This window comes from Colobus angolensis, unplaced genomic scaffold (assembly GCF_000951035.1).
Source record: "Colobus angolensis palliatus isolate OR3802 unplaced genomic scaffold, Cang.pa_1.0 Scaffold79, whole genome shotgun sequence".
Taxonomy (NCBI): Eukaryota; Metazoa; Chordata; class Mammalia; order Primates; family Cercopithecidae; genus Colobus; species Colobus angolensis.
Window position 1 is genome coordinate 6,264,446 of NW_012121709.1, and position 19,349 is coordinate 6,283,794.

The 19,349-nt window shown below is 44.9% G+C and overlaps 1 protein-coding gene across 1 annotated transcript in view; it reads right to left on the minus strand.

Moving 5' to 3' along the window:
- The window catches only part of KSR2 (kinase suppressor of ras 2), a 509,446-nt gene extending 490,404 nt beyond the window's left edge, over positions 1–19,042 (minus strand). The window contains exon 1 of the mRNA XM_011928738.1: positions 18,863–19,042. Within this exon, the coding sequence (XP_011784128.1) occupies positions 18,863–19,042 (180 nt within the window). The remainder of the gene's footprint in view (positions 1–18,862) is intronic.
- Positions 19,043–19,349: the final 307 nt, after the last annotated feature.

Below are 19,349 nucleotides of genomic sequence, written 5' to 3' on the forward strand. Positions count from 1 at the left end.
GTATAAAAGTAATTATATATTTATGTATTATATATACTTTTTATATATAAGTACTTTTTATATGTAAAAGTACTTTTACACCAACCTAATACACAAAATGAATCATAGATTAAATGTAAATTGTAAAAAAATTAAAATTTTATGAGAAAATAAATTTAAAAGTGATAAATTGGACTTTATCGTATTTTACGTTTTGCTCTGCAAACAGCACTGTTAAGAGGGGAGAAAAAACAACCTTCAGAATGCAAGAAAATATTTGCAACTCACATATCTCACAAAGGATTGTATCCAGGATACATAAATAATTCTCAACATTCCATGGTAAGAAAATAAATAATACCATTTTGTTTCATGGGCAAGAGAATTCTCAAAAAGACAAAGCTTATGATAATGGAGAATCGATCAGTGGTTGCCAGGGGTTAAGAGTAGAAATATATTGGGAAAGCATGAAAGAAATTTTGTGGATAAAAGAACTACTCTGTATCCTAAATTGTGGCAGTAGTTACACAAATATATACAGTAATTAAAGCTCACAGGACTGTACACCCAAAAATAAGTCAAAAATAAAAAAGTACATGATGTATGATTGCATTTATATACAGTTCTTTGCCTAAGAACAGGCAAAATTAATCTATGGTGGAAAAAGAATCAGAAAATTGGTTGATTTGAAGGTAGAGAGGGAATTAGCTACATAATGGTAAATGTTCTATATCTTGATGGAGGTTTAGGTTACAGTGGTGTATCCTTTTGCCAAAACTCAGTGAGTATATGCTTAAGATCTGTGTGTTTCATTGTCCATTTTACATCAAAAGAATGAATATTGAACTCTAATTAATGATAAATATACAGACATATACAGACAGAAATGCACTGATGTCTGCTATTTATTTATTTATTTGTTTATTTATTGAGATGGAGTCTCGTTCTGTTGCCCAGGCGGGAGTGCAGTGGGGAGATCTCGGCTCACTGCAACCTCTGCCTCCTGGGCTCAAGAGATTCTCCCGCCTCAGCCTCATGAGTAGCAGGGATTACAGGTGCACACCACCATGCCCAGCAAATTTTTTGTATTTTAGGAGAGGCAGGGTTTCACCATGTTGCCCAAGGTGGTCTCGAACTCCTGAGCTCAGGCAATCCGCCCGCCTTGGTCTTCCAGAATTCTGGGATTACAGGCATGAGCCACTGCGCCTGGACTGCAGTTAACTTTTAATACATCAAACAAGAAGATAGATTCATGGACAGAGGGATGGAGAGATGAATAGATATGTAATAAAGCAAAGAGAGCAAAATGTTAACAGTACCAGGGAGCGGATGCTCACTGTAAAGTACCTTCAACTGCTATATGTTTGAAATCTTACATAAATGTTGAGGCCAAGCACAGTGGCTCATGTCTGTAATCCTAGACTTTGGGAGGCTGAGGCAGGTGGATCGCTTGAACCCAGAAGCTGGAGACCAGCCTGGTCAACATGGCAAAACTCATCTCCACAAAACATACAGACAAAAAAAATTAGCCGGGGGTGGCGGTATGCACCTATAGTCCCAGCAACCTTGGAAGGCTGAGGTGGGAGGATCACTCGAGCCCGGGAGGCAGAGATTGCAGTGAGCCAAAGTCACACCACTGCATCTAGCCTGGGTGACAGAGCAAGACTCTGTAAAAATAATAATAATAATAATAAAGAAAAAAAGTAAAAATATATTGGGGAAAAACAAAATTATTTAGCATTTACTTCTATTCTCCCGGTACAAGCTATTAGGTAAGCGTGACAGTAATTAAGGAAGGTCCTACCATCCAGCGGTTCTTCTTATTTATTTATTTATTGAGACGGAGTCTCACTCTATTGCTCAGGCTGGAGTGCAGTGGCATGATCTCGGCTCACTGCAAGCTCCACCTTCCCAGTTCATACCAGTCTCCTGCCTCAGCCTCCCCAGTAGCTGGGCCTATAGGCACCCGCCACCACACCTGGCTAATTTTTTGTATTTTTAGTAGAGATGGGGTTTCACGGTGTTAGCCAGGATGGTCTCGATCTCCTGACCTTGTGATCCACCTGCCTCAACCTCCCAAAAGTGCTGGGATTACAGGCGTAAGCCACAGCGCCCGTCCACAACCAGCAGTTCTTCTAAGAGGGCTTTCTTTGGAGCTGGTGGTAGAAACTCATTCTTGCAGCTTAGGTTTTAAGCATATTTCTTTTTGAGTTTATCACAAAACACTGCTTCTCCAAGTCAGATAAAAACAGTGGCATGTAAACTTGCTCTGCCTCCTGATAAAAACAACGTCCCTAAATACCCACTTAACAAGTTCTTCTTCTATACCTATTGGCTTCAATGCTCAAGTCCAAGCCACCGATCCTGAACAAGGATCACCCCAGTGCCTTTGTGGGTGGGCAAACAGAAACACTCATGACTATCTCTGATTGGTGTGATACTCTGGGTAGGGGAGGTGGACAGACAAAGGGAAATTCACCATTTCAACAACTCCAGACCCCCCCCAAATGGGTAAGAATGGAACTCACACAGAGCAGGGGAGAGCAGGGGGATGCTGGCTGCAGAGTTTGGATCAGAGACTCATCAGAGGTCTTTGGGAGTGGCCATCTCTTGTCTCTACCTGGTAGGTTCCAGATCTAGTCTTCTTAAGACTATTTCCTCAACTAAAGGAGGGACTGGCCTCATTCCCTGTTCTCCAGAGAGCAAAATCAAAGGAAGGAGGTTCCCAGGGAGTGAATCCAACTCAACAGAAGGAGGACAATTCTAACCATCACAAGGAGATCAAAAGGCTGCCTTGTCATTCTGCTAAGTGAAATAAGGCAGACAGAGAAAGACAAATACAGTATTATTTTGTATGTGGAATCTAAAAAAGTCAAACCCATAGAAATAGAGAAGAATGGTGGCTGCCAGGAGCTGGAGGAGAAAATGGGGAAATGTTGGTCAAAGCATACAACCTTTCTGTTATGAGATGAATAAATTCTGGGGATCTAACATACAACGTGGTGACTAGAGTTAATAATACTATACTGTATACTTAAAATTTGCTGAGGGTAGATCTTAAATGTTCTCATCACACACATACACACACACACACAGACACACAGCAACTGTGAGGTGATGAATGTGTTAACTAACTTGACTGTGTGATCATTCCATGATAGATATCAAATCACCATATTGTACACCTTAAATACATGCACTTTATTTGTTACGTATGCTTCAGAAAAGCTGAAAAAATTTAATTTAAAAAACTTTTAGGGTCGGGAATGGTGGCTCATGCCTGTAATCCCAGAACTTTGGGAGGTCGAGGTGGGCAGATCACGTGAGGCCAAGAGTTCAAGACCAGCCTGGCCAACATGGTGAAACCCCGTCTCTACTAAAAATACAAAAATTAGCCTGGTGTGGTGGCGGGTGCCTGTAATCCCAGCTACTTGGGAAGGTGAGGCAGGAGAATCGCTTGAACCCAGGAGGCAGAGGCTACAATGAGCCAAGATTGCCCCACCGCACACTCCACCCTGGACAATAACAAGACTCCGTCTCAAAAAAAAAAAAAAAAAAAAAAACTTTTGGCCGTGCACAGCGGCTCACACCTGTAATCCCAGTACTTTGGGACCTGGAGGCAGGAGGATCACCTGAGGTCAAGAGTTCGAGACCAGCCTAGCCAACAAGGTGAAACTCCACCTCTACTAAAAATACAAAAATTAGCCAGGCATGGTGGTGCATGCCTGATTCCAGCTACTTAAGAGGCTAAGGCAGGAGAATCACTTGAACCTGGGAGGCAGAGGTTGCTGTGAGCCGAGATTGTACCACTGCACTCCAGCCTGGGCAATGGAGTGACACTCCATCTCAAAAAAAAAAAAAATAAAGGCTGCCTTGTGAAAGGACTTGAGCAAACATTTCTCCAAAGAAGGTATACAAATGGCCAACAGGCACACGAAAAGATGTTCAGCATCATTAGTCATTAGGGAAATGCAAATCAAATGCACAATGAGATACTACTTCATACCCACCAGGAGGGCTATAATTTTAAAAATGAAAACTAACGAAAGTCATGAAGGATGTAGAGAAATTGCTGGATTGCTGGTGGGAATGTAAAAAGGTTGCAGCCACTGTGGCAAACATTACAGTGGCTCCTCAAAAAATTAAAAATAGCATTACCGTATAACCCCATGATTCCGCCCCTGGGTATACACCAAAAAGAATTGAAAACATGAACTCAAACAGATACTCATATATCAGTATCATAGCAGCATTACTTACAATAACCAAAAGGTGAATATAACCTAAAAAATGTTCAACTTGACAGATGAATATACAAAATGCCAACTATGCATACAATGGACTATTATTTAGCCATAAAAATGAATGAAGTGCTGATACATGATGAACCTTGAAATTGTATGCTAAGTGAGACACAAAATAACAAATATCATATGATTCTACTTACATGAGGTACCTAGAGTATTAAGTTCATAGAGAAAGTAAGATGACAGTTACCATGTACTAGGCCAGAGAATGTGAGTACAGGGGAGTTATTTCTTAATGGATACAGAATTTCTGTTTAATAAAAAACCTTTCAGAAGTTGATAGTGGTGATGGTTATACAACATTGTAAGTGTACTTAAGGCCACTGAATTGTACACTTAAAAACAGTTGAAATGGGTGGGGCACAGTGACTCATACATGTAATTCTCAATGCCGCTTTGGGGATGAGGTGGGAAAATCACCTGAGCCTAGGAGTTTGAGACTGGCATGGGCTAGATGGTAAGACCCAGTCTCTACAAAAATATTTAAAAATTAACTAGGCATGGTGGCATACACCTGTAGTCCCAGCTACTCAGGAGGCTGAGGCAGGACAATCACTTGAATGCTGAAGTTTAAGGCTCCAGCAAGCTGTGATCACGCCACTGCACTCCAGCCTGAGCAACAGAGCAAGACCCGGTCTCAAAAAAAAAAAAAAAAAAAATTAAAATGGTAAATTTTATGTATATTTTCCAAAACAAAAAATTGATTTTAAAAAATCATTTAGGGTGAGCCTGATGAGGTAGCACTCACCCTAAATCTGGACACTGGGCAAAGATGGGGCTGGGCAACCTCTGAAGGTTCCCCCTACCTTTACAGGATGTGCTTTTCAGATGCTCAGACATCAGAGTTTTTAACTCTTCACCATGCAAGCTTAAGACAAGTACAGAAGTTGCAAGGCCCAACTCCGTACTTCGTTATCCAACTTAGAGTTAGGGTGAGCACGTGGTTTAAAGACTAAGGCCTGCTAGCCACTGATGGGGGAAGTGCATCATCTGTGGGCAAATTCAAAGATCCAGATGGAGTGTCAGGAATCTTGTTCCTTCTGTCACCTGCAGCCTAGTGAGTGTGCCACTATGCTATAAAGGCCTTCTATGGGTTTCTTCTTCTCACACACTGGGGGCTTAGCTAACATTTACTGAATAAATGAATGATACTGCAAGGACGGTATCTCCCCAAATGGCAATGCAGAGCTCAGCACCACACAGGGCTGAAGTACCCTCAGCTCCCTCCTGCAAATCTACAGCGGGGATGATCATCAAAAATTCCAAAGTTGGCCGGGCGCGGTGGCTCAAGCCTGTAATCCCAGCACTTTGGGAGGCCGAGACGGGCGGATCACGAGGTCGGGAGATCGAGACCATCCTGGCTAACATGGTGAAACCCCGTCTCTACTAAAAAAAAATACAAAAAACTAGCCGGGCGCGGTGGCGGGCGCCTGTAGTCCCAGCAACTCGGGAGGCTGAGGCAGGAGAATGGCGTAAACCCGGGAGGCGGAGCTTGCAGTGAGCTGAGATCCGGCCACCGCACTCCAGCCTGGGCGGCAGAGCGAGACTCCGTCTCAAAAAAAAAAAAAAAAAAATTCCAAAGTCAAGAATTATTAAGAATTTGCAGCCGGGCACAGTGGCTCACGCCTATAATCCCAGCACTTTGGGAGGCCAAGGCAGGTGGATCACTTGAGGTCACAAGTTCGAGACCAGCCTGGCTAACATGGTGAAACTCCATCTCTACTAAAAATACAAAGAATTAGCTGGGTGTGGTGGCATGCACTTGCAATCCCAGCTACTGGGGAGGCCGATACAGGAGAATTGCTTGAATCTAGTACATGGAGGTTGCAGTGAGCTGAGATTGTGCCACTGCACCCCAGCCTGGGCAAGAGAGCGAGACCCTGTCTCAAGAAAAAAAAAAAAAAATTTCCATGTGACAGGCACTCAGCTCTACCCAGCTCCTGAATGCGTGATTCCGTTTAATCACATAACAACCTCATGTAAAATGATCATTTTGTTTCATTTGAGACAGGATCTCATTCTGTTGCCCAGGATGGAATGCACTGGCATGATCATGGCTCACTGCAGCCTCAATCTCCCTGGGCTCAAGCGATCCTCCCACCTCAGCCTCCCAGGTAGCTGGGACCACAGGCATGCACCACCACACTCGGCTAATTTTTTATTTTTTGTAGAGACACTATCTCCCTATGTTTCTCAGACTGATCTCAAACTCCTCAGTTCAAGCAATCTTCCTGCTTTGGCCTCCTAAAGTGCTGGGATTACAGGTGTGAGCCACAATCCTGATTTTATAAATAAGGAAACTGAGGCTTGGAAAGGAGAGATCATTTGGCACAGGGTTGCTTAGCTAGTTAAGTCCTGAACCAAACTGGAACCCAAACAATCTCACCTCAGAGCTCAAGCCCTCCTAACTGCTAGTCTATATTGCTTAAAGCACCCATTTGAATTTGCAGGGAGTCAGGTTATTATTTCTGAGTCTTGATCTCACTTTTCTGGTTCAGGAAAATCAAACACACCCATCTTTGGAATGCATCCACTGCTTTAATCAATGGCTGCCTGGTAACTCTCGGGAGACCAGATTTTCAGTCCTCATCAAGACCAAGATTTCTGTTATGGCAAAACAGAGAAATCGCTTCAGTGCTCAAAAACATCTCTGTTCCACAGCAATATACAGTGAGCCACTTTTGTAATTTAACATGTTCTAGTAGCCTCAGGGGAAAAGAAAAGGAAAGCGCATACAGGTGAAATTAATTTTAATATATTTTATTTAACCCAGTATATCTAAAATATTATCATTTTAATATGTCAGTATAAAAATTATCAAGGCTGGGCATGGTGGGTGATGCCTGTAATCGCAGAACTCTGAGAGGCCAAGGCAGGAGGGCTGCTTGAGCCCAGGAGTTTGAGACCAGCCTGGGCAACATAGCAAGACCCTCATCTCTACAAAAAATTAAAAATTAGCCAGGTGTGGTGGCATGTACCTGTAGTCCCAGTCGCTTGGGAGGCTGAAGTGGGAGGATTACTTGAGCTCAGGAGGCCGAGGGTGCAATGAGCCGTGATTGCACCACTGCACTCCAGCCTGGGTGACAGAGCGAGACTTTGTCTCGCTAAAAAATTTCTTTTTTAAAAAAGAGAAAAGAGAAATTATCAATGCAATATTTTACTTTTTTTCCTTCATACTAAGAGTTTGGGCTGGGGGTGGTGGCTCATGCCTGTAATCCCAGCACTTCGGGAGGCCAAGGCAGGAGGATCAAATGAGCTTGGGAGTTCAAGGCCAGCCTGGGCAGCATAGTGAGACCCCATCTCTTTTAAAACATACATTTAATTTTTAAAAAAAGCGTTTGGAATCTGGTGTGTATTTGACACTAACAGCACATTTCAACTAGGACTCACCGCCTTTCCATTGGTCAATGGCCACATGTAGCAAGTGGCTACCACACTGGACAGCTCAGGTCTAAAATATCTCCCTCTCTTTATCTCATCCTCCCCTGTCTCTATGAATGCCCTACTTTGTTTCTATCAGTCCTCTGTTTCTCTCAAATAATTGTCATCCACAATAGTCACCAAAGAAAGCATTTTAGCAACAGAGTAAGTATTCCATCATCGTGACTGTCATTAATCCTATGGCTGCCACCTCTAATCACATCATTACCATTAACGTCTACACTTCCCCTTTGCCCTCCGTTTATCCTCATCTTTCTTTCTTCTCTTCCAGGTCATTTCACCTTTGGGGAGTCCACAGGAGAGCAGCAAACCTCCATCTGTTCCTGTGTCCGCGGCTGCCTTACTCAGTCAGTTTGGGTCAAATTGGTGACTCTAAACTTCAATAAACCTGCCTGTAAAGGAGCAACCACCACGGTTGTGGTCACGACCCACTGGAAAGACATTCCAAGCATCACAGAAGCCCTGCTGAAGAAAATCGTTCTACTTTTTCACTTTCTTCTCCTATTTTTGTCCCTTTTCCCTTCCCATCCTTCAGCTTCTCCATCCTCCTTCCTGGCTGCCATGTGTCTCCTGTTGTCCTCAGCCTCTCAACACCTCCCCTGTCCCCACACCCAGAGCAGCACACGGTGGGCAAGAAGGAAGGCCAGGCCCTATCCCTCTTCCCAACAGTTGGGACCACATGGGTAGAAGCCCAGGAAATGATCCATTCTCTGGGGGTGGAAAGACTTCCTAGTTTTCTACCTATTGAAAGGTGATAGATTACAAATTCCCTGCTAGAATCCACTTCCAAAACCCAGAGGGAGGAGTGAACCCTTCAGACATAACATTTATCATGCGTTAGAATTGTGAGTTACACACACACACACACCCTTTTATGAACACAGGGCAAAAGGAAAAGGCCAGGTCCTCACAGGCTGACTTTTTTTTTTTTTTTTTTTTTAGACTGAGTCTCACTCTGTTGCCCAGATTAGGGGAGTACAGTGATGCAATCTCGGCTCGCTGAAACCTGCACCTCCTGGGTTCAAGTGATTCTCCTGCCTCAGCCTCCCAGTAGCTGGGATTACAAGCGTGCACCACCACGCCAGCTAATTTTTTTGTATTTTTAGTAGAGATGGGATTTCGCCATGTTGGCCAAGCTGGTCTTGAACTCCTGACCTCAAGTGATCTGCCTGCCTTGACCTCCCAAAGTCCTGGGATTACAGGCGTGAGCCACTGCATCCAGCCGAGGTTGACCATTTTGTGCAAAAAACCAAGCATTCCCCATTACCCCAGGTACCCAGGCCCTACCCAGTTAAAAACAGTAAAGATCACATTCTGACCTGAGACAAAAGCCTCCTTAACCCTGAGCTCTTAGACATCAAAACACACTCAAAAAATAAAATAAAATATACTCCTGTGCTGAGGGTATGGGGAAATGAACCCTTTCCAACACTGCTGGTGAAGGGCAGCTGGGCAAAACCTGTGGAAAGTCCTAAACTTTTGCATATCCTTTGATCCAGCAGTTCCATTTCTAGGAGCTGAAAATAAGAATTAGCCACAAGGAATCCACTGTGGCGTTGTTATAACAACATAAAAGTATGAACATAAGCACATGACAATAGAATTTTGGTTAAATAAATGATGGGGGCTGGGCACGGTGGCTCACACCTGTAATCCCAGCAATTTGGGAGGCCTAAGCAGGCAGATCACTTGAGGTGACGAGTTCGAGACCAGCCTGACCAACATGGTGAAACTCCGTCTCTACTAAAAATACAAAAATTAGCTGGGTGTGGTGGCACGTGCCTGTAATCCCAGCTACTTGGGAGACTGAGGCACAAGAATTGCTTGAGCCCGGGAGACAGAGGTTGCACTGAGCGGAGATCACACCACTGCACTCCAGCCTAGGCAACAGAGTGAGACTCTGTCTCAAAATAAAATAAAGTGAGAAATGATGGGGCATCCGTGCCATACTATACAGCCATTACAAATAATACTTTATACAGATATACAGGAAAAATAAGACCTAGCATTGAAAAAACCAGTAGAGTGATTATAGTAAACAATAATCTATTGTATGTTTCAAAATAGCTAGAAGAGAATAATCTGAATGTTCTCAGTATAAAGAAAAGATAAACATTTAAGGTGATAGATAGCCCAGTTACCCAGATTTGATTATTATACATTATATGAATGTATTTAAATATCACATGTACCCTGAAAATATGTACATTATGTACTAATTAAACAATAATAATACTTTAACAATTTGAAAAATTGGTTCACGGCCTATTAAGTGAACTTCGTATCTCTGGCCTTTCTCAGAGCTCCAAGCTCACACACCCAGCTGTCTACCTGACAAATGTAGCATGTCAAACAGGACTTGACTGTCAAACCCAATCTATCCCACCTCCAGTCTACACATTTCAAACAAGGGGACCCCCATTCTCCTAGTCCTTGAGCCAAACACCTAGGAATAATCTTTGATTCTTGATTCTCCCTCACCTCCACATCAGATCCATCAGCACCGTCCACACACTTGACCTTCTGAATCCAGCCACCTGCCCTGTCCACCCCGAAACAATCATACCAGTCACAAGCACAGTCACTGAGGGCTTGGACTTCCACAGTCACTACCAACCTGTCTCCCTGCTCTCATGCCTACCTCCTACAGTCTGTTTACCCGGCAGCAATCAGAAGATCATTTAAAAACATAACCCCTGGTTCAAAGGGCTTCTACCACAGTTAGGACAAAAATCCAAGGCTGGGCATGATGGCTCACACCTGTAACCCCAGCACTTTGGGAGGCTGAGGCATGAGCATCACTTGAGCCCAGGACTTGGAGACCAGCCTGAGCAACATAGGGAGACCCCATCTCTACAAAAAATTTTAAAATGTAGCCAGCCATGGTGATGCACATCTGCAGTCCCAGCTACTCGGGAGGCTGAAGTGGGAGGAAGGACTGAACCTGGGAGGCTTCAGTGAGCCATGATGGTGCCGCTGCACTGCAAACTGGGTGACAGAGTGAGACCCTGTCTCAAAAGAAAAAAAAAAAAAACTTTAAGTACCTTAGTGTCTTAGCAAAGCCCCCGATGACCAGCTTCTGTCTCCCACTCTGTCCCTCCTCATCCTTTCCCTGCCCACTCCCTGCACTCCAACCACAGTGGATTCCTTGAGGTTCCAATAACATGCCAAGCATGTTCCCACCGAAGAAGTTTGCATCTGCTGTTCCCTCTGCCTGGCACACTCTTCCCCCAAATATTTCATGGCTTGCTTCCTGGAGTTAGTAAAACCTCCATGAAGGAGCCTTTGCTGATCATCCCGTATCTTTCCCTTGCTCTCCTATGCTCTTTTTGTTTTGGTTAATTTTCATGGCTGTGGTATATTGTGACATTGGATTGTTCACTAGCCCCCCAGTAGACCACAACTCCTGGAATCCATAGCCACAGTGACTCTGGGCTTATCTATGTAACATGCTCTGGCGAAGAGGACATTAGCAAAGGTTGCAGAACCGACGCTTAGGAAGGGCTTGTGCACTGAGGCCTGTCCTCTGGGAACACCATTGCTGCCACTATGTAAGAAACCCGGGCTATCCTGCCAGAAAAGCCATTGGGGGAGCAGAGAAGTGAGGCACTGCAGCCAACCACCAGCCATGTGAGCAGGGCCATCTTGGACTCTCCAGCCACAGTCAGGCCATCAGATGAACACAATCACAAGTGAGTCAGGCAAGACCTGCAGAACTGGCCAGTTGAGTCCATACCTAACTGCAGGCACCTGAGCAAATGATGATTGTTTTAAGCTACTAAGTTTTGAGGTGGCTTGTTCTCTAGCAATACATAACTGATATGACAGCTTATCATTAGCTGTGGCAGAGACTACTAGCTATTCAGCAATCACTATTTTCTTTTTCTTTCTTTTTTTTTTTTTTTAAGACAGGTTCTGACTCTGTCACCAAGGCTGGAGTGCAGTGGTACAGTCTCGGCTCACTGCAACCTCCGCCTTCCAGGCTCCAACCATCCTCCCACCTCAGCCTTCTGAGTAGCTGGGACTATAGGCACGTGCCACCACATCTGACTAATTTTTGTATTTTGGTAGATATGGGGCTTCACCACATTGTCTAGGCTGGTCTCGAACTCCTGGGCTCAAGCAATCCTCCTACCTTGGCATCCCAAAGTGCCAGGATTATAGGCGTGACCCACCACACCAGCCTATTCTCTCTTCTTCCTGAGCCCACAGCTAAACTTCATTCTCCATCTTCTTTGCAGTGCTGTGACTGAATGCTCACTAAGGAAATGCAAGCATAAGGGAATGCACTGATGAGGGCAACTTTGGGAAATAAGGCTTTGTCTTCTCTGCACTTTCTCCCCCTTCTAGATGCACCAATGATAATGCTGCAGAGGGAAAGGGGTCTGGAGCATGAGAGAATGGCCTGCCACCTGCCAACCAAGAACACCCTCCTTGGACTGTTTAGCAAACAAGAAAAAGACATTTAGGGGTCTATTTCTTACATCTGTCCTAATTAATACACTAACTTAGAAGCTTCTCCGACCAAGATGGGAGTCTATTTCCCCATCCTCTATACCCAGACTGGCCATGGGACTTATATTATCTCAGAACTCCAATAGAAGTAACATTCTGTGATTTCCAAATACTAAGACTCCTTGCCACTTTCCGTCTTGCTCTCTAGGAATACTGAAGACCTGTAAGAAACCCCAGCTATCACACCAACAGGCCGCAGGGAGAGAAAGTCTCAGCTTTCCTATCCTCCCCTTCCTCCAGCTGAATGTGGCCACATGAGTGGAGCTCAGGCAAGACCAGCAGAACCCTCCCGCCAAGCCCAACCCACAGAATCATGAAAATAACAAATTATTGTCTTAAGCCCAAAGTTTTCCAAACGAAATTAAGTTTAAAGATAGTTCATGACACAGCAATAGAAAATGGAGATGGAATATATGAAGAGCAAAAAAACGACAGGAGGCCAGGCATGGTGATTACACCTGTAATCCCAGCACTTTGGGAGGCCAAGACAAGAGGGTGGCTTGAAGCTAGGAGTTTAAGACCAGCCTGGGCAACAAAGCAGGACACTGTCTCTATAAAACAAATTTTAAATTAGCTGGGTGCAGTGACATGTGCCTGTAGTCTCAGCTACCCAGGAGGCTGAGACAGGAGGATCACTTGAGCCCACAAGTTCAAGGCTGCAGTGAGCTATGATCGCACCACTGTACTCCAACCTGGGTGACAGAGCAAGACCCTGTCTGTAAAAAAAAAAAAAAGCTATGATACCCTTGCTATACAAGGAGATTCCATTCTTGTCCAACCCCAAATCCTAATATTTTTTTCCCCTTGCAATTTAACTAAAACAGAATCCAGCTCAGAACTACTTCTGCTTGGCTAGTACTCTCCCATTCTAGTGTCACTTGCTCATGTTAGGGTGGTCTCTGTCTTTCAGACTTTTTCCCCTCCCATCCGTCCTAGAGTCTAGCGATTAGCAAGCTATAGCCCATGGGCCCAATATGACTCATCACCTGGGTTTGGTTTGGTTTTTTGGTGTTTTGTTTTGCTTTTTGTTTTTGAAATGGAGTCTTCCTCTGTCACTCAGGTTGGAGTGCAGTGGCGCAGTCTTGGTTCACTGCAACCTCCATCTCCCGGGTTCAAGTGATTCTCCTGCCTCAGTCTCCCGAGTAGTTGGGATTATAGGCACCCGCTGCCATGCCCCACTAATTTTTGTATATTTAGTAGAGACAGGGTTTCGCCATGTTGGCCAGGCTGGTCTCGAACTCTTGACCTCAAGTGATCCACTCACCTTAGCCTCCCAAAGTGCTGGGATTACAGGCGTGAGCCACTGTGCCTGGCCACCATCACCTGTTTTTGTAAGGCCCAGAAACTACAGTTTGTACAACTATGAATATAAAAAGAAAAAAAGAAAAATATTCATGACATCCAAAAAGTATATCAATTTCAAGTTTCAGGGTCCACAAATAAAGTTTTATTAGAAAACTGCCTCCCCCCAGGTTGGGCTTGATGGCTCACACCTATAATCCCAGCACTTTGGGAGGCTGAGGTGGGCGGATCACTGGAGGTTGGGAGTTTGAGACCAGCCTGGCCAATAGGCTGGTCTGAAACCCCGTCTCTACTAAAAATACAAAAACTAGCCAGATGTGATGGTGCAGGCCTGTAATCCCAGCTACTCAGGAGGCCGAGACAAGAGAATCGCTTGAACCTGGGAAGCAGAGGTTGCAATGAGCCAAGATCATACCGCTGCACTCCAGCATGAGCAACAGAGCGAGACTCTGTCTCGAAAGAAAAAGAAAAATGCCCCACCCATTCATGTATGTACTGCCCATGGCTGCTGCATGCTACAGCACAGAGTCGAGTAGCTTTGATGAAAATTGCAGGGTTCACAAAGCCTAAACTCTTTACCATCTGTCCCTTTCCAGAAAAAGTTTGCCAGCCCCTGCTGTAGGCTGCCATCCAAGGCAGGTGAATCGCTTGAGCCCAGGAGTTCAAGACCAGCTGGGGCAATATAGCAAAACCCTGTCTCTGTTTAAAAAATGCAAAAAATTAGCCAAGCATGGTGATGCATACCTGTAATCCCAGCTACTCAAGTGGCTGAGGCAGGAGGATCACTTGAGCCCTGGAGGTCAAGGCTGCAGTAAGCCATGATTGCGCCACTGCACTCCAGCCTGAGTTACAGAATGAGACCCTGACTCGGAAAAACAAAACAAAAAAGCTTATACTTTTCTATTATATTCATTCCAAAAGCTTTGAAGACTTCTATCTCCTTCCGCAAAGGGATGAAACTTTGTTGGTCTGACTGTCTGATCTTTAGTTGGATCCCAGAAGTTAGTGGCCTAAATTCATTTCCTATGACAGGCTACCAGGTACCCTCCATTCTGGGCAAAATGGTCTCTAGGCTGCCCCCATGATGGCATTCAAATACCTTCATCTGGTTCGTTGTTCTTGTCCAGCAAGCTCTCCCCTTTTGCTGCAATCTAAACCCTCCTCATCCTTCACTCCAAATCCCCATCTCCCCAACCAAGAAGGTTTCCCTGCTTTGCCAAATGTTTTCCCAGGTGTATTCTATGGAACAAAAATCCCAAGAGAAATCCTTGGGCTGGGTGCAGTGGCTCACACTGAGAAATCCTTGGGCTGGGTGCGGTGGCTCACACCTGCACTTTGGGAGGCCTAGGCGGGCAGATCACCTGAGGTCAGGAGTTCAAGACCAAACTGGCCAACAAGACAAAAGCCCGTCTCTACTAAAAATACAAAAATTACCTGGGCGTGGTGGTGGGCATCTGTAATCCCAGCTATTTGGAAGGCTGAGGCAGGAGAATCACTGGAACCCAGGAGGCAGAGGCTGCAGTGAGCCGAGATCACGCCACTGTACTCCAGCCTGGGTGACAGAGCAAGACTCCATTCTATCCTCTCTTGGAGGCCTAATACACATAGGTAGCATATTAAAGGCTCTGAGAAGTCCTGCAGTAAAGATGCCTGTTTCCCTTTACTTAGCTCAACTCTTCCCAAACTTATTAACCATAGAATTTGTTTTGTCCACAGAATACTTATTAACTACCAGCATTAAGTACAGTGCCTAGCTGTCAGCATTTGTTGAAAGAATGAAAAATGCTAACATCCCAGATTTAGGGTTCTACAGAACATACTTTGGAAATGTTATTCAAGCTCCTCCTTCTCTCTCTCTAATCTGAACTGCTCCCTTCCATGCCGTCTAGCCAACACCATGTAATGCCAATCGTTATCATCATCACAGCTGTCATTCATTTAGCACCTGCAGCCACTCTGGTCCAGACAGTGCTAGACCCTTGAAAACATTATCTCTTTCAATCCTTATAACCACCCTCTGAAGCAGGGAATATTATTTAATTATTGCTGTTTTGCCAAAAACATAAAACTATAAATCAGAAAACTTAAATCACTAGCCCAAGACAAAGTAAAAAGAAAAGCTAGAATTTACAACTATATCAGTCTGACTCAAAGTTCATGAACTTTCTTTTCCACCAAAATATCTTCTGAAAATGTGCCATGGCTGCCATCGCTGGCTGTCTACTTACTTAATATCTACCTGTGCCTCCTTCCACACTAGCAGAGCCCTGATTTTGCATGGAGTGGCAACATGTCATTTCAGACAATGGATCATAATCCATCTAAGCCGATCGTGGTGGTGTTCCCACTTCCCCACCTCCCGGGCTCCCTTGCAGCTAGGACTCGGTGCTGGCCAAGAGATAAAATCAAATCATCTGCAAGGTGAGGAGGAAGAGATGTCCTGGGGAACCCTTTATTCCTTCACACTCACCAGGTCCTCCTCTTTGCTACCTCGCACCCAGATGTAATCGCTGAAGCTGCAGGAACCATCTTGCAACCACAAGAGAAAAGCCATGAGAATTCCCAAAGACATCAGCCCTGGTATTACTGACCTACTGAGCGAACCAAAGCAGTTATATGTCTCCAGAATTCTTGTTACATGAAGAGAAACCATTATTTGCCTTACCGCAGTGATTGGGTTTTCTATTTCATGCAGCTGAACAAAAACAGGCCTAATGGGCCCACACGTTGTCCCCCATATTATTTACCACTTGGACTTTATCATTATTTCACATACACATTATTCTGTCATGAAGTATGCGTCCTGAAGGCCAAGTCCACCTTGCATATTTTTGTTTCTACAGAAGTGTATACATGCTATTAAATACTGTTCATTATCACCCTTTTCAGGGATCATCTATTCATTACTTGCATTAGTGTTAGCAAGCAGTGAGTTTTCACCATTAAATAGCTGAAATATCACATCTTTCTCCTAATGGATTAGCATCTCAAAGTGTCCATTTGAAAACATGTATCAGAAATACCTGGACTGTTTATTACACGCAGATTCCTTGGCCCTCTCCCTAAACCCAGCTAAATTAGAATCTCTAGGGTTAGAGAAGCTGAGAATCTGCATTTTAACAAGCACCCTCATATGGTTCTGATATACAAAATTAGAAAATTCCGTGCACCCAAATGTTAGGATTGGCTGGACTCATCTGGACCCTGAGTTACCAGCCCCTCTGCAGGGACCCTCCCTAACCCTACAAATCTGGGAAATAGAAATTGGAATCATTGCTCAAGACCATTCCCTGGGCAAGATGGATGAAAGTGGTTGGCATGCTCTGTAGCATACTGGGACGAGGGAACTGAAAACAGATGCATTTCCTACAACTGCAACTCCCCCACAGCCATCCTACCAGTGCCTCCATCCCCCCAGTTTAAAAGGAAAACCACTATGCAGAAAGAAGGCAATGCCCACTGCGGCACATCCCCATCCAGGAAGCTATCAGAGGATGGAGCATGTCTGAAACAAAAAGAAAAAAGAAAAAGAAAACTTCGAAGAAACTTACACAGGAATACACAAACTAGCATTTGGGACTCCTGACTCAGAGGAACAGAGGAGAGCTCGAATGGCTTTTTTGGGGTTATTTATTGACTGCATGCAGGTCTGAAGAGTCTGCTCTTGGGCTATGTTCAGGCAGAGACAGAAGGCTGGATCAGAACTTCCCACACTGTCTTCCAGCAGCAGAGCTCTGGCCTCACCTGCTCTCCCAAGCTCCAGGAAAGGCAATACCTGTGCCTCCCAACACAAGTCCCACTCTCCCAATACACCTTGACATTGATCTTATTTCGTCTCTGAGGATCACATTTCCAGATGACAGGTGCACACAGACATGCATCCTAGGGTAGCAAACAGCATTCTCTCTCTCTCTCTCTCTCTCTCTCTCACACACACACACACACACACACACACACTCTCTCTCTCTCTCTCCTTTCGAAGGGATGACCTCCTGCATGTTGACATCCAGCCAAATTTAAAATCACGGAAGAAAAAGACCCAAAGTGAATCCAAGAAAAGCACCTATCCAGGCTAGAACAGGGGCAGGAGGGCTACAAGATTCACTAGGGACTGACGAGTTCAGGCCTTGGGAACTCATGTGCCAGAAGCAAGATGAACGTCTCAGTATTGCTCATGCCCACTCCACCACAGGGGGAACCCCTTTTCTCCCAGCCCCACTGCCCCCACCCTTGGTGGATGCCAGCTAGTGGAAGTTCTGAAATTTAATCAACCCATGTGTATAGCTGGGTTGGTTTGAGAGAAGGAAGTGAGTTGAACCCTTCAAACATTTTGAACAATGCAGATATCCAATGATCTCATGAACACCAGGCATTTGGCAGTTCCTAAGGCTCTTTAAACCTTCCTCCTTTGACCAAATGGCCTTCAGAAAAAAATAGTTTCTGCCATCTTCTTTCTGAGTAACTTTGCATCCATCCCTCATCCCATCCCACTGCCCCAAAAAACTGTTTCAAACTCCCCCTCAAGTTCTGCCGGAGAATGTTACAAGAAGCCAAAGATAACTCCTCCTCCCCGACCCCTTTCCTCTTTCCTCGCAGCCCCACTGAGATTCAGGAGTAATCTCCTACACCACCTATGTGTGCTGATTGAGGCATATTTTTTTTTTCCTTTTATACGTTTTAGGCCTGCAACAGCTCACTGCATCAAAACGATTGGATTTGGAAATGGATAGCTCCATAGGGATTTTTTTCCATGCATCTTGCCTCCTGACACGTATATCACTGATTAAAAAAAAAAAAAAAAAAATCTAAGGAGCAAAAGGAGGGCGGGGAAGAAGGCCAAGAAAAGAAGAGGTCTACAATGACAGGCGGCCTCATTCTGCGAGCAAAAACCACCTTTTGACCACCTGCAGAATGCGCAAGGTCACGTGGGTTCTCTGCAGCTCCTTAATGTATTACCCGGCACACAAGCCCCCGTGGCATATAAACAAATCCACAAGCGGAAAAAAGAGAGAACTCCCTCCTCAGCCGGGAAGCGAATGATAACGGTAACAGCCGCAACAATAATAATAAATAAAGAATAACAATTACTACTACTACTACCACCACCCAGCCAAGCGCAGACGACAGCAGCACAGTAAAAGGATATCCAATGCAGGCTTTGCAAGGAGAGAAATCACAGAAAAGCAAACCGTGCCCACCTTGCTTGCCCGCACCATCACCCCCAGCCCCCAAAAAACAGAGTCAGAGGGAAAGGGGACCGTGGGGAGAAAGGAGGGGAAAAGAAGGATTGCTTTTTTTTTTCCGTAGGCAACACCTACCTCCAGGGTCCGGATTTCTTTTTGTGTGAGGTCGTTGGAGGTAGCACATTTGGTCCTAAGACCTTCCAGGTTGGAGATGCTCAAGTCTATCATGTTTTGGACCAGTTCGCACTGCTGTAAGGCTTTTTGCAAACTCAGAGGCTGCTGCTCCTCGCTTTTCGTCATGTTTTCCTCATCCATCGCTTGCTCTGCAACCCCCTTCCCCTCCTCCTCCTCCCAGAGAGAAAAAAGGGGGGGGGGGGGAGTAGAGGTAGTCTACCCCTCCGCCTCTCCAACCACTGCGACTTCTCAACAATGTCTCATGAAGAAGAAATCCAACATCTCACACAGGGTTGAGGGGGTGGGAGTGGGAGGAGGGGACAAGAGCCAAAATTTATTATTTTATTTTGGGGTATCAAGCGGACTCCATTAGAATGTCTCCTCTCTGAGTCTCTGGTCCCTGAAAAGGAGAGATGCTGTTTCTCAGAAGCAAACCAGGTGATGTGAT